This window comes from Microchirus variegatus (assembly GCF_963457635.1).
Source record: "Microchirus variegatus genome assembly, chromosome: 18".
Lineage (NCBI taxonomy): Eukaryota > Metazoa > Chordata > Actinopteri > Pleuronectiformes > Soleidae > Microchirus > Microchirus variegatus.
In genome coordinates, this window is record NC_139819.1 from 10,404,275 (window position 1) to 10,418,072 (window position 13,798).

The following is a 13,798-nucleotide window of genomic DNA, read 5'->3' on the forward strand; positions in this document are numbered from 1 at the left end:
TTAATTTAGAAACCAACACAGCAGCTTATTTATGCTTTACCTCACCGACTCACTTCCTTTTTTTTAATGTCTTTGTCACTTTTGGACCTACTTGAACCAAAACCTCTAAAAGTCTTATTTATATTAATAGTCTTATATGTAATATTTATGATACTTTATGATACCCTCCATCTTCCAGTCTGCTTTATCTCATTGATACAACATAAAAAAAAAAATCCCAAACTTCAAAAACACGCCAGATGAATTCTTCCTCTGAAAGTCTAATCTTACAAATGCAGGAAATTGTCTTTTTTAAGAACCTTTCAAGTTGCCTGTCACCGTTTGGCCCAGCTTGTCACTCACACCCAAGAGTTCCAGCCAAAATGTTTGTATTTATTTATTTAACTTTATTTTATCCAGGATTAAATATGATTGAAATAAATCACTTTTTTTTCAATGGGAGACCTAGCCAAGAAAAGCAGCTGCACAAGGAAAAAACAAAACAAAAATAAAGTTACAGACATTAATGACAACGGATGGGGAACATTTTTAGACTTCAACTTCATAAGTAGTTCAATTAAAAACAATGACACGTTAGGGAATCTTCATCCAGTTCTTTAATTCTGAGTTTAAGGGTTAGGGTTAAGCCAAGCATGTATGTATGCAAGCAGTTTGAAACATAATACACTGAGGACTAACTCTTTATTTCACAGTCAGGTTTGAATACATTTCTCTGAGGGCTAAAAACAAAACAGATTTTCACTCGCACACTTGGGCCTCAATGAAAGATTTGAATCCATTCATTCATCATTCATTCATTCAGGTTATTTAAATGAAGTAATGGCACTTATGAACACATTTTATATTTAGTTTATTCAAGCTCTAGTTATGTGCCGAATACAGCTGTATGGTCAGATCTTACAGGGAAAAGCAACAGACTTGAAACAAACATGAGTACATTGGCACTGCAGCTTTTATTTTTTCTTGATCATGTCTTGAGTGGTAACTTTCCGCACTACCGCCCATGTATTTGGTCATATGCACCCTAGTGACAAATGGCTACAGGGGCTCGAACATTTACGCCCTCTAGTATAATACTAATTATGGTATTACATTGTGCCGCCTCATTGAATGAGGAAATAGCTGCAATCAAGCTCTAATGTTCTAATACTCCCTCTAAGTCAAGGGACCATGGGAAATGGAGGGGGGGTTTCTCTCCCTCTCTCGCTTGCATTCATGTGAGATTCCGGATGACATTGACTAATGTTATAATCTTGTCCTTATGTTACTTATTGCTTACTGTTTCTCTGTTTACTGTGGTGTCAGTGTTGCTTGAAATCCACGCATGTAGTTGCTGTTTGTCCAATGAAAGATTTAGCTCAATATTTACAGTACTGTGCAAAAGTCCAGGGCCATAATGATACAGCATATTTGTTTATTATGACGATAGATTGACAAAAACATCGTTATAGTTTATTATTTATCTTTGATCTCTGATAGTCATACATGAGCAATTTCACATTCTCGCAGGTGCAAGGTTACACATTTTTTTTTCTTAGAATACTGACATTTGCAGGCCATAAACCATTGCGTTTAGCTCTAATAATGAATCAAATTTGAGTTTAACTTCGCCGTGTCGCTACACGACACGTCTGTAGGGCACATTCAGGGCAGAGCGTGCGGTGACAACACTAGATAACTGCCGTCTGCAGGAGCTGGAGTTGGAGAAGCTTGAGGTAACAGGATTAATGTCAGACTCAGCAGGTCCAGTCTCAGCAGGCCAGTGCAGCTGTTCCAACACGCGCACATTTGGAACCAGTAGTATAGCATGCGGTAACACATGTCCTCACTATTTTTATAAACACATACAATGTCCTGCCCTCAAATGATTGATGTTGCTTGCATAACAACACTGAAAGAAATGGTATGGTCCAAAAGAGGTTACCTCAGGACAAATGTTCTCTGCAGTCATTTTTAAAGAGATATATAAGAGGATAGATTTACCTCTGTGGACACAGCATGGTGGTCCTTATCATCGTGGTCATAATCTTGAGATGTTCCCTCTCATACCTACTTCTCTATTCTGTTTTCTCTGCGCGCTCCTCCATCATCCTCCATACGCGAGGAATCTGCCAAACCCCTCGCACTTTTCTTACATGTAATCCTTCTCTGTCTTTTCATCCTGCCTCTCATTTATCTTCTACTTTCTTTGAGGCATGAACACCATTGCTTCTGTATCTTAGTCACAGCAGGTCACTCCCTCTACGCTTCTCTCTCATCCGGAATCCATTTCTCTTTCATTTTTTTTTCTTCTTCTTTCCTTCCCTAAGCCTGCGTTGGCCTTATATTAAGTATTCCTGGATTTTACCTTCACAGTAATATCAAATTGGTTGTACTCACATATTATTAATGCACATTCAGATCTTCACCTCGCTTTTTTTTCTTCCCCTTTCGCTCAACTTTGCTCTACACACTGGCTGCATTTCTCCACAGGCTCTGCTTGTAGTGTAAGCAAGACAAGACTGTTGTTTCAAGACACTTTAACCTTAACAGACTCAGGGAAAGTGAATAGATTAATTACTAATTTACATCACCCTGACACCCCTGTTATATTTATGGCACCTGCTTGTATGAGATAAATTACACCCCTGTTCTTATTGGCACATGGACAATAATGAATCAGTATAATTACTGAGAGCATTCTTCACACCTTTAACCAGAACAGAGGGCAAATTAGCCAGGACAAGTGAACTCAAGAGTGCATGCTAAAATTAAGTTAATTGATCAAATCCAATTAGGCCTTGGCGGCTTTTAAGGTGACGAGGAGTTTTGAAGTTGTGTATGACATAGGATAATGATAATGAATGAACTAGTCAGATTTTTAGTGTTTTCCATTAAAACTCACACTTGTATTCATCAAGAGTTGACTGACAAGATTAGAAATTAGAACCAGCAAAACAGCTGTGCTAACATAATTGCACAAGCGTTTTCAAGGGTTTTCTAATCATCCAGTAGCCTTCTAACGCGATTAGCAAACACAATGTACCATTAGAACACTGGAAATGGGCCTCTATACACCTTAATTTAATGTTATATTCATTGAAAAAAAAAAGTGCTTTTCCTTCAAAAATAAGGACATTTTTAAGTGACCCCAAACCTTTGAACAATAGTGTAAGTTATGGCCGAAGAAATGAATAGACTCAATGCAACCCTACCCCAACTCTCACTCTGTCTCAGTGCACATTCACTCACAAGTTCTTCTACAACATGGGGTGACGCACAGTGCTGGTCCGATCAAAAGATTTCCACAGTATGATGTAAAGCTAGCACAGTTCTACACTATTGCCACAGAATACTCAACATGGACAACTCTTTCTGTCTCTCCATTCTTGACTGTCTGATAAATAATGAATAGAAATATAAAATATAAAAATAAACAAATAATATATATGAGGTCATCCACATGCAGGTAAAGTCCTGCTCAACCCGTGTCTCAGTATCTGTGCTGTGTGAAGTAGACCTGGAAAAATGACTGCGGTAACTATGGTATCCATGTGTGACAGCAGCGAGTCGTATAGGTCACAGTGTCATTCAATTAGGCTATTGATTCATTGATTTGCGCATGGGAAAAGTCAAGCAGACCATTTATAAAACTGTAATCCCGAACAATACAGATCAATCTCCGTAAAACATTATTGACTTCTGCTTAGTCTGGAGTAACAGACCAAATATACATACACAATTGAGTGTTTGGGGAATTGTAAAAGCAAGAAAGTAATATTCACATTTGTTCTGTTAATAATAATTACACTACGACAATAATCAGCACCACAGTGTTTCTCAGTTTTGTGCCAGTTTCCATGAGTAATTATGATGGCACGGCCCTTATTAGTAATAATCATATTAGATTATTCATTTTTGTCTTTGGTATCTTAATTGGCAGCTCATTTTGGTGCTCATTTGAGCATGTTATGAGTGATCATCATCAATGGCACACTTATATTAATGATTGGTGAAATTTAAGCAGCGGTACTCAATTATCTTTTTTTGTTTCATACAGAAAATGTGCCCTTTGTGAAGCATTAAAAAATACCTTTGCCAATATTAAACTGCACTTAGATGAATTGTCTCATAGACGACTGCAATTCCATTCAGAACATGTATTGAGAAGCACTTGTCGGTCGTGAACGTGTTCCGTCGAGTCTTATTTGACCACTTGACAGCAGCTGTGAAGTGTCGTCGGCAGTGACGGCTCGTCAATTATCGACAATGCTGACAAAAGAATCCAAAATAATGATAAAATTGAGATGATACTCACAGTGTATGGTGTAGGTTATATTTATTTATTTTCTTTCTGTCTAAATATATATGTTTCTAAGGCATGGTAACACGAGTGTGTGTGCATGTGCTTCAACTTTAGATAGTCAGGTGACCTGGAGCTGCTCTCTCATTGGGTGCTGTCCGATTCCTCTGGACATTCCTGGCCAATCACATGACACTGTCAAGGCTGTCATTCAAAGTCACTCCCCTCATGTCCAATCCTGAAGCGAACGGACGTGACTTGAGTGACTATGTTTGCACATGAAGTATACCGATAATGCTCGCCTGTGACTCCTGTCATTGTCATGTCATTATCCATGTATGCATTATCCAAATGAGCCCTTATTCCAACAATGAATTACCCTAATAAAATAGCTGTGTTCTACCAGTATTACCTGGAATGTTCCATTTATCCATCTTCTACTGCTTTATCCTCCACATGAGGGTCGCGGCGGCCACATATAGACAAACAACCATACACTCCCACACACACACACCTACAGCCAATTTACAGTGTCCAATTTACCTAATCCCCATACATGTAAACATCTACTCACTGTAACTACCATGGTACGCTCTTGTGTCCAGCTATAAATCTGGCAGCTTCAGCAATGGCACACGTCTTCTCCACAGCAGGCAAAGTGGGTGATGACCGAGTTGATCATGTCTTTCTAGAGCAGAGGTCTCAAATCGCTGCCCGTGGGCCCCATGCGGCCCCCAACCGATGTCCTGTGGCCATGCACTTACTTTAAATTTTTAATAATACAATAGGTTACATCAATGATATTTTTTAATGTGTTAAATTCAACATTTAATTGTATATAATCTTGTCTAGTGTTTTAAATACAATTGTCTACATGTTATTTTTAATAATTCTATTAACAGATTCATTTTGCATCATAAGTGTGTTCTTTTTGTGTGAACTATATCAAAACAAACACTTTTAATTTGAAAGGGTGAGCAATATCATCCTGCATATTTTAAATTCGCAGTATCATGATAGATTATCAAGATATAATTTCAAGTTAAGTTGAGTTATCCAAGCATTTTACTTTGACCGGTGCCCAGCCCCATCCTGACCAGCCTAGAAGTTCACTGGCCCCCAGGTCATTTTGAGTTTGAGGCCCCTCTTCTAGAGCATGTACACAAACTATATGTGCTGTAACGACACGATAATTCCCACTGCTCCCTAATTAATGAAGAACGATGACGTCTTGCATAGCAAGAGGCAACACCGCATCTCTCTCTCTCCCTCAAAGCCCTCATAGTCAGCAACAGCAAAGGTGGCAAGGCCTGCGAAATATGTGTCAATACAATGATGATTCATCATTGTATTGACACATATTTCGCAGATATTTACCTGCAGTGTAATCTACTCCACCACCACTGTCAGCATCCGTTTACACAATACAGGTCTTGGTTTCCAGTTCAGTACATCCTACTCCACCACAGGTTATAACAACTAAGTGTGTGTGTGCTCTCTGTCACGCGGACACAAACTTGCACACTGTATATGTGCAGGTGGAATGGATGTGACATATGACAGGACACGTGGCTAAAACTGTTGCATCTTTGACTCCATCTGTGACATATGCCCCACATAGACCAATTTCAGCAATCTAAATATCATTACAAAACACACTATCCAACATGGATCTAATGAACTCGGGCACATCAAGTATAGCATACAGTTTGTTGACTATACGGTGATGACGCCCATTGTATTATAGGTTACGATATCAATCACAGACTCACGCACTGGAAGAAGGTCATCCTACATTTATGGCACTTTCAGAGGATTTTTTCGCAGGGTCTCAAGACCTTGACAACTGCCGTCTTTAAACTTCACTCACAGTACGACGACATAGGGCCACCATTTAGCAGTCACTACCAAAGAAATGGCCATCATTTCTTCATGGTGGTCATCTTTCATCTGGGACAGATTAACACGACTGGTCTCAGGTGATCCGATGTCATTTGATCAAGTGGACAGCTCTGGCTGCATGTGTGTGGCGTGGAATGTTTTGCTCATGTTAGAGTGAGTGAGTGACCTTTTTTTGGGAATAGATCTTGCTTATTTTCCCACCAAGAATAACTGATGAAAATAATCTTTCTTCACAGTTTCAGTATTTATATTTATCGTAAATAATATATAATAATTAATATAAGGTCATCCACATGCCCAACTTATGTCTCAGTATCTGTGATGTCTAAAGTAGACCTGAAGAAATGACTGTGGTAACCATGGTATCCATGTGTGACTGCAGCAAGTTGTATAGGTCACAGTGTCATTCAATTAGGATATTGATGCATTGATTTGCGCATGAAAAAGTCAAGTAGACCATTTACAAAACTGTAAACTGTAATCCCGAACGACACAGATCAGTCTCTGTAAAACATTACCCTAGTATTTATTAGTGTTCTAAGTGTGTTTTATGATTTTCAAAGGCAAACCCGATGTTAAGAAACTGTGTGAACTACACAGTTGTGTAAGGTGCAGCAGATCAGTACTGCACCCATCACACACTGCACTTCCATCCAGTGTGAACTGGACCTCAGAGTGACCAATTGTGATGCAATGATCACACTCCCATGATTTAAACACACAAATGTCACTTCTGTTGGCAAAGACCACATAATGTTTTTCTTTTTTATAGCCAGATGATGACAGATGCATCAACCGAGTGCTTTTTGAAATAAATGTCTTTGTGTCATAGTAGCAGATGTTTCAAAAACCCTGGCAGGCTGATTTTGAAACAGCACTGATGTTTTTCCACAGTAATAATGTAGGATTTTTTTTATTTCATTGCTTGTTAAAGGGCAACAGTAGTCTGGGGATTGCATTAGATATGAGAGTTTTCACAGGCTCCGTCATTTCATCAGTCTACCTTCTTCTCTCTCTCTGTGCCTTTCACACTCCTCTTTCTTCTTCCACTATGTCCTGAACAGCGAGGTTGAACTGCTCACACTCTCTGCGTCACATATCTGCTTTTGGGTCACTCACATTCTTGATAGTGTTCTCCTCTACAACGTCATCATTCTAGTTTCCAATAACCTCTTGCAAAGCAGTGATCCTTTCTCCTCTTGCATCCCCGTTTGCTTTTTATCATTGTCCTTACTCCTCGTGTGTTTTTTTTTTTTTCCTGCGTAGTAATATTCACCTCTTCTGGCCTTGTGCCATTGGTTTTTTTCCCTCTTCATCTGTTGCTCCCTTTTCATCATGGTGGATCATGCTTATTTATTTTTTTACTCATAGTTTCCACTCCACATTGTTTTGTATAGCCATCACTTTCAATTCAGTTGCACAGACACACATGCAGTCACGCACACTCATCTATCCAAACAGGTACAGTAAAGATTTGTTAACAAAAAATGCCTCATTTGGCATAACGACGTCTATACAGAGTATAGGTATAAGTTGTGCACCTGCTGAAATGTGTGCTTAAAAACCTCTGTTTTTCACCCAACATATAGCAGGACTTTTGTCCGTACTTGTAATATGTGCATTAGGATGTGCACTGTGTGCTCTAATTGGGATCATTGTTGCCGAGACACTGCAGAAAGGTACCTGCACGCTTTTAATTGCCTATAAACAAAGGCCTTGATATGTAGCGCTCGTAAGGCAATTAAGGACAAGCTATTACACACACACACACGCACTTCCAGCAGGTCTGTGTGCTAAATGTAATTATGAAGGTGAGCTGACGGGTGTTCCGTTAAGCCACTCGCTGACAGGTGCTCTTTACTAGTTTAATTGCACTTTATGGCAAGGATTCTTTTTAGCTGGTGGCTTGTGAAGATCTTCTAGGGCTGTGCAAGTAGGATGCACACACTGGATGTCTGAATGTCACGTTTTTGTGTGTTAATGCAGGTGATTAAGTGTATTCATTTGCTGAAGGAGTTTGTTCCCGTCTCATTTGCTAAACTGACCTGTGCAGGAAAGGTTCAACGAGAGGACTCAGGCCTAATGATAATTTATCCCGGGGGGGAATCAAAGCAAATCTTAATGAGAGAAACGAGCAGAGCACACACACACACTACACATACATTTATATGCAATAAATTAAATCAATCACTAACCAAAGCAGAAGTTGTTAGCGTTTGGGCAATTCAAATGTAGCACAGCACAGAATGTGCTAATTAAGTTCTAGGTTTTTATTTATTTATTTTTTTTAAATCATCTTTGTATGAAGTATTTACACGTTATCACGACTAAAGTCACAGAACACACTGCTGTCGATCCATGAACCAGCCTGGGACCTCAAGGGAGGAGACATATCTGTATGAGATTTGCTGCAATTTTATTGACCTCCTCCAGTAGGTATATGTTTTTGCCGGAGTTTGTTTGTCTGGCTGTCTGCAACATAACTCGAAATGACGGGGACGGATTTAGATGAAATCTTCAGAAAATGTCCGCAATGGGACCAGGAACAAGTGATGAAATTTTGGGCGTGATCCGTAGACCGTAGCTATCACTATCTTTATCGATATTTTTTGGGGGGCTGAGCTGCCTTGGCGGAGGTCTGCGCTCTCCAAGTGCTTTTCTAGTTTGTTTATTTTTTATAAGGGGTTCTACGAAAAGTACTAGTTGTACAAAAACAATCTATTACAGTTGGAGTCCAGTATGCACTACTGAAGTTATGTTTTACACCACGAGTGAAGCCACTCAAAAAACGATATGGTCATGAAAAAGTCTTAAATAGGTATTGAAAATAACTTCAGGATTCCTGCATATACCCTGTATTAACACCATGACCAATGCGAGTAATGGTCTTTTCACTCCTGTGTCACCAATGTACGGAGCCCCTAAAGGGACATGAAAAAAAAAAAAAAAAAAAAGGTTTCAGGTGCTCACCTGATACGATCAGGTGCTCACCTGATACTTTCAGGTGCTCACCTGATACGATCAGGTGCTCACCTGATAGTGTTAGAGGCTAAGCTAAGCTAACCAACTATGTGTGTGCGTGCGTGTGACGTCAGTGAGTGAAACACTGTCATTTTCACACAGAAACACAAACCGAAATGACTGCAGTGGATGATCTCACGGACATCATGCCCGCATGCAATTACTTTCTGATGAGCACGAGAAAGTATTGTTAACAACGCCAATCCGCGATTCCCTGAACCGCAGTAAAGGGACCGATAACTCCTTAGCTTGGGTTAGCTCGTTCGGCAGCAACACAACAACTGCGGGACTCCATCTGCGTTGAACACAGCACTTTATTTCATTACAGCAGGGTGATGCACAGCCTCTCTGGGTACAATGAGTCTCTCTCGTAAAGGGGAGAACATAACAAAGCAACATTATGAAGCGTGACAGTCTCTCGCTGCGGCTCTCCAACATAAACAACCACACGGCGAACACACACTTCCTGTTTCACTCACTGACGTAACACGCACGCACACACATAGTTAGCTTAGCTTAGCCTCTAACAGTATCAGGTGAGCACCTGATCATATCAGGTGAGCACCTGAAAGTATCAGGTGAGCACCTGAAAGTATCAGGTGAGCACCTGATTGTATCAGGTGAGCACCTGATTGTATCAGGTGAGCACCTGATTGTATCAGGTGAGCACCTGATTGTATCAGGTGAGCACCTGATTGTATCAGGTGAGCACCTGATTGTATCAGGTGAGCACCTGATTGTATCAGGTGAGCACCTGAAACGTTTTTTTTTTTTTCTTGTCCCTTTAGGGGCTCCGTACCAATGCATGAATTGGGACATCACAAGGTATGAGGCCAATGATTATGCGAACAGTTGGGAAGAATATGAATCGGCATCAAAGCATTGTGTCAAGAAGGAAATAAGCGTGTTCACCTGGGTCTTACTCATAGCAATCAGAGTCAAAGGTGTCAAAACCCCACAGTCATTTGACCCAGGACCATTTCTATTTCCCTGACCAGTGAGAATGGGACACATTTTCCCTGTCATTAAATGTAATGCCTCTGTAGCCCGTGGTCTTTCTCACACAAAGTTAACTTGCTGACACCACCTCAGGCGACAAACTGCCACTCTTCCCACCTTCCATTTTCTTTGTCCCCTCTACAGTTGGCCCTGGAGGACCCCGTGCACAGTGTTTCTCTGCAGCAATTTGTCTATGAGAAGCTGAAGACACAGCAGACCCTGATGGGGGACCAGGGCTTCGGGGTCCTGATGGAGAGTGTGGACACGGAGCTCGTCCGACAGCTCCAGGAGTTCCTCCAAGGCCTCTGAATTACATCTGCTGTCCGTCACGACCTTACACAAACACTTTTGCCTAACGCTAGTACCTCCCCTTCCCCCCCTCCTCCCCAGGTTTTAAAATGTACTGGAAAGGCAATAATTTGCCCTTATGTGCCGGAATCCAAACCTTCCCAACCTCTACCCATGCTATGCCTTATCTATAGAACTAGCCTTGTTGATTTCCCTCAGTTATAACTCTTTCTGTGTGAATTTCTTTCTTTCTTTTTTTTTAAAATCAATATGGTGTTTATGTGAGTGCTTAAAAATGTCAAAGCACCCACACCCACATATATCACCACACTAGAGCTTCCACTAGTTTCCTGTAGTTTCTTCTCTTTCTATGTTTTCTACGTGAAATGTGTAGAAAATTTAAAGGATAGTAAAACTACTATGTTAGGAGGGTAGGGTTGAGGAGAAAATAGCAAAAAAAAATAAAATAAAAATCTGCAGGTGCCAGAGAAGGAGCCTCGGACTATTTTCTACGGGAAAAAACAGATTGTAGCAGAAATGTGGACAAAATATACCTGAAGGACCTAAAGCAGTGTTTACAGACTTGATCCTTAAAAGAAAAAAAAACAGAAAAGAAATGTTATTTTGTATGTATGTAAAATATGGATGATATTCCGCATGACAAAATGTTACTTTTTAGTTTGTTTTTATGTTGATTTCCTTTTTGTTTTAAATAACTCTTGTCGTAACCAGAGATGAAGTGGAAGTAACTACTGAGAGAAATGTTTTCTTTCTTTCTTTCTTTTTGAGTTTGGGGGGAATGTGTCTGTAAAATGAGTGATTTTTAAATGGTTCACGATGCTTAACCACATTTCTATGTGTATATACATACAGCTGCTAATTGATGGTGTGTCCGAGCACTTTATAACCAAAAGACCTATTTCATATGTTTGTTTTTTACATCACACATCACAAGGCCTTGGAGCAAGCAGTGCAGCAGGATTGTGCCAATGAGGCTGCAGCATCTTGTTTTGTTGCCGTCGATGGTGTCTCGGTGCGACAGGAAATCTGACTGCGAACATACATTTTTGTCACCGTTTCATTTGAGGAATTCAGATTTTTAAGTTGGAACATTCACAAAATGAGCCACTGTGACTTCCTTCAGAGTCAAAAGATAAGCGTATCTGTCCTGCTGCCCTGTTTTTTTTTTCTTCTTCTTCTCTGCTTTGACTGATTGTGTGTACTGATTTTTTCTTTTTTTTTTGACGATGTAGTGGTAGAAATGAAGTGTTGGTTATTGATTTGGCAGAAAATGGCATTTCCTGTTTTCTCAGAACAACCGATTATGTGGAAGATGTACAAACTTGTATCGTGATAAAGGGGAAATGATAATGCACGTCTGCAAGAAGAAACATTTCATGTAGAATGTTGAAATATATTATGATTCGTTTGTAACTTGGAAGGGAAAAACCTGAACTTTACCCTGCCTCCATAATCAGTTCTTCTGAAACTTCTGGATTAATGTGGTTCATTAGGTCAGTCGGATAATCCTTACACTAGCGATTTTGACACTGTGATGAGTAGCAGTCAGATCTACATAATAGCCTTATGCTTTCAGCCTTACCTGTTATTGAAACCTAAAAAATATCTCTTTCTATCTTAATTTCCTTAGCGGTAGATGATGTCTGCGCTTAAAATTTTTCGTTTATTATGGCGATTTTTGAAGTTTTGGACGCAACGCATAATAGTGGAAAGATTTTTGATTTATATGTTCTGGTCATGTTTTGATGGGGGAATAAAAGAAAAAAACAAAAATTGTTGCTTTTTCCAAAGGCTTCAATAAAATGCAGTACACAGGCATATTTGTGAAAAAAAGTTCTTGTTTTTGTTTGATGCAGAGGTGTAACTGAAAACTATATTGTTTTTTTGATGTCCAAGTGTGTTTTGTTTTATTCAAGCAGTTCCAATCGCTATGGCACTGACACAAACCTGACAGACGTGCCCTGGACGCCGCACCACTGAGGAGCTCATCTATCAGGTTTTGGAGCAGCAATAACGCGATGAGTATATATATTGTTGAGTAGAAGGAAAAGGATAGTTTCTGTCTTTATTAATTCAGACTCGAGCTGTACACGGATTGCTCTGAGAAAAATGCAAGAACTTTGTGCCCTCTTGTGTGTAGCAAGACTAAAAAGACTGGGTTAAAAAATGCTTTTATTCCAGTGTCAACATTGAAGTTGGAAGTTTTTGAGGTTGTTGTATCAGCTGTGATGCTTTGTAACTTCAATACAGTTTCTTGCACAAACTTGCAACTCAAAGTTTCCCCTACAAACAATGCCTCCGCTCGCCAAAGGACAAACAAAAAACGACGACCCCCGGTCGGCATCAATCCATTTGTCTTAAGTGCTGAAAAATAAATGCGCTGCTGGCAGCTCGTCACTGCTGTGCATCATCGAGTAAAAAGACATGATTAGGAATTCTACACCCATGTTCGCTTCCTGCGCTTCTCTTCCTCCCCTTCCTGCACTGTTAATCAAAGAGACTGTCATTCATCTTTGTTCTCCTGCACTTTTCTCTCCACCTCCACCTGTGTAGTCATCATTGAGAATGATAAAGAAGACTATAGGTGAGGCTTTGGGTTCATTATCCCGTGGAGTGGGTGACGGTGAAGAGCAGGAGGATTAGTTCCTTTAGTCTGTAACTTCTATTCTTCATTGTATCAACATTTGTTCATTTTCATCCACTTCTCAGAATGATGTTGGGTAAGAATCGTGTAGCTATAATTATTAACATTATAATTATGAAACATTCAATTTGCTAAAAACAGCAAACACAAAAATTGCACTCTGCTCAGTCCCTCTCAAAAACTACAGAGCCAATTTCCATCAAATGAGAACAGAATGTTAACCCAGAAATTGTTTTCAAGAGTTCGAGTAAAAGCATGACTTCCTCACATTTGTCACATTGATGCTGATGAACGGCCAAATAATTGCCGATTGACAACAAATGTTTTCCACCTTCACATAATGATTCCTCTGAATCGATGCCATTGACTTTTAGCCAAATATTGGTGATAACCATACAAAGTGACAGTAAATCCATTGTGTGGCCCTGACGGTGATTGAGTTTTTTTTCTCCATCCATGCTGAACAATTGCATTTCTCTCCTTTGTATTACATTCACAGCAATGCCCCCTCTCTCCAGTTTCAACGGTAGCATCAGTGCAGTTCATCCATGTTGTCCGTGGTTCACTCACACGTAAGTAAAACATGAAGACATTACACGGACGCAGATGACCAGAAACCAGTTTTATGAAAACTTTTTTGC

The 13,798-nt window shown here is 39.8% G+C and overlaps 1 protein-coding gene across 2 annotated transcripts in view; it reads left to right on the forward strand.

The window, feature by feature from the left end:
* Positions 1-12,317, forward strand: part of ipo11 (importin 11) — a 92,821-nt gene extending 80,504 nt beyond the window's left edge. For both annotated transcript variants that reach the window (XM_083904891.1, XM_083904892.1), the window contains exon 30: positions 10,349-12,317. In XM_083904891.1, coding sequence (XP_083761017.1) covers positions 10,349-10,513 — 165 coding nt within the window. In that variant the 3' untranslated portion in view covers positions 10,514-12,317. The remainder of the gene's footprint in view (positions 1-10,348) is intronic.
* Positions 12,318-13,798: the final 1,481 nt, after the last annotated feature.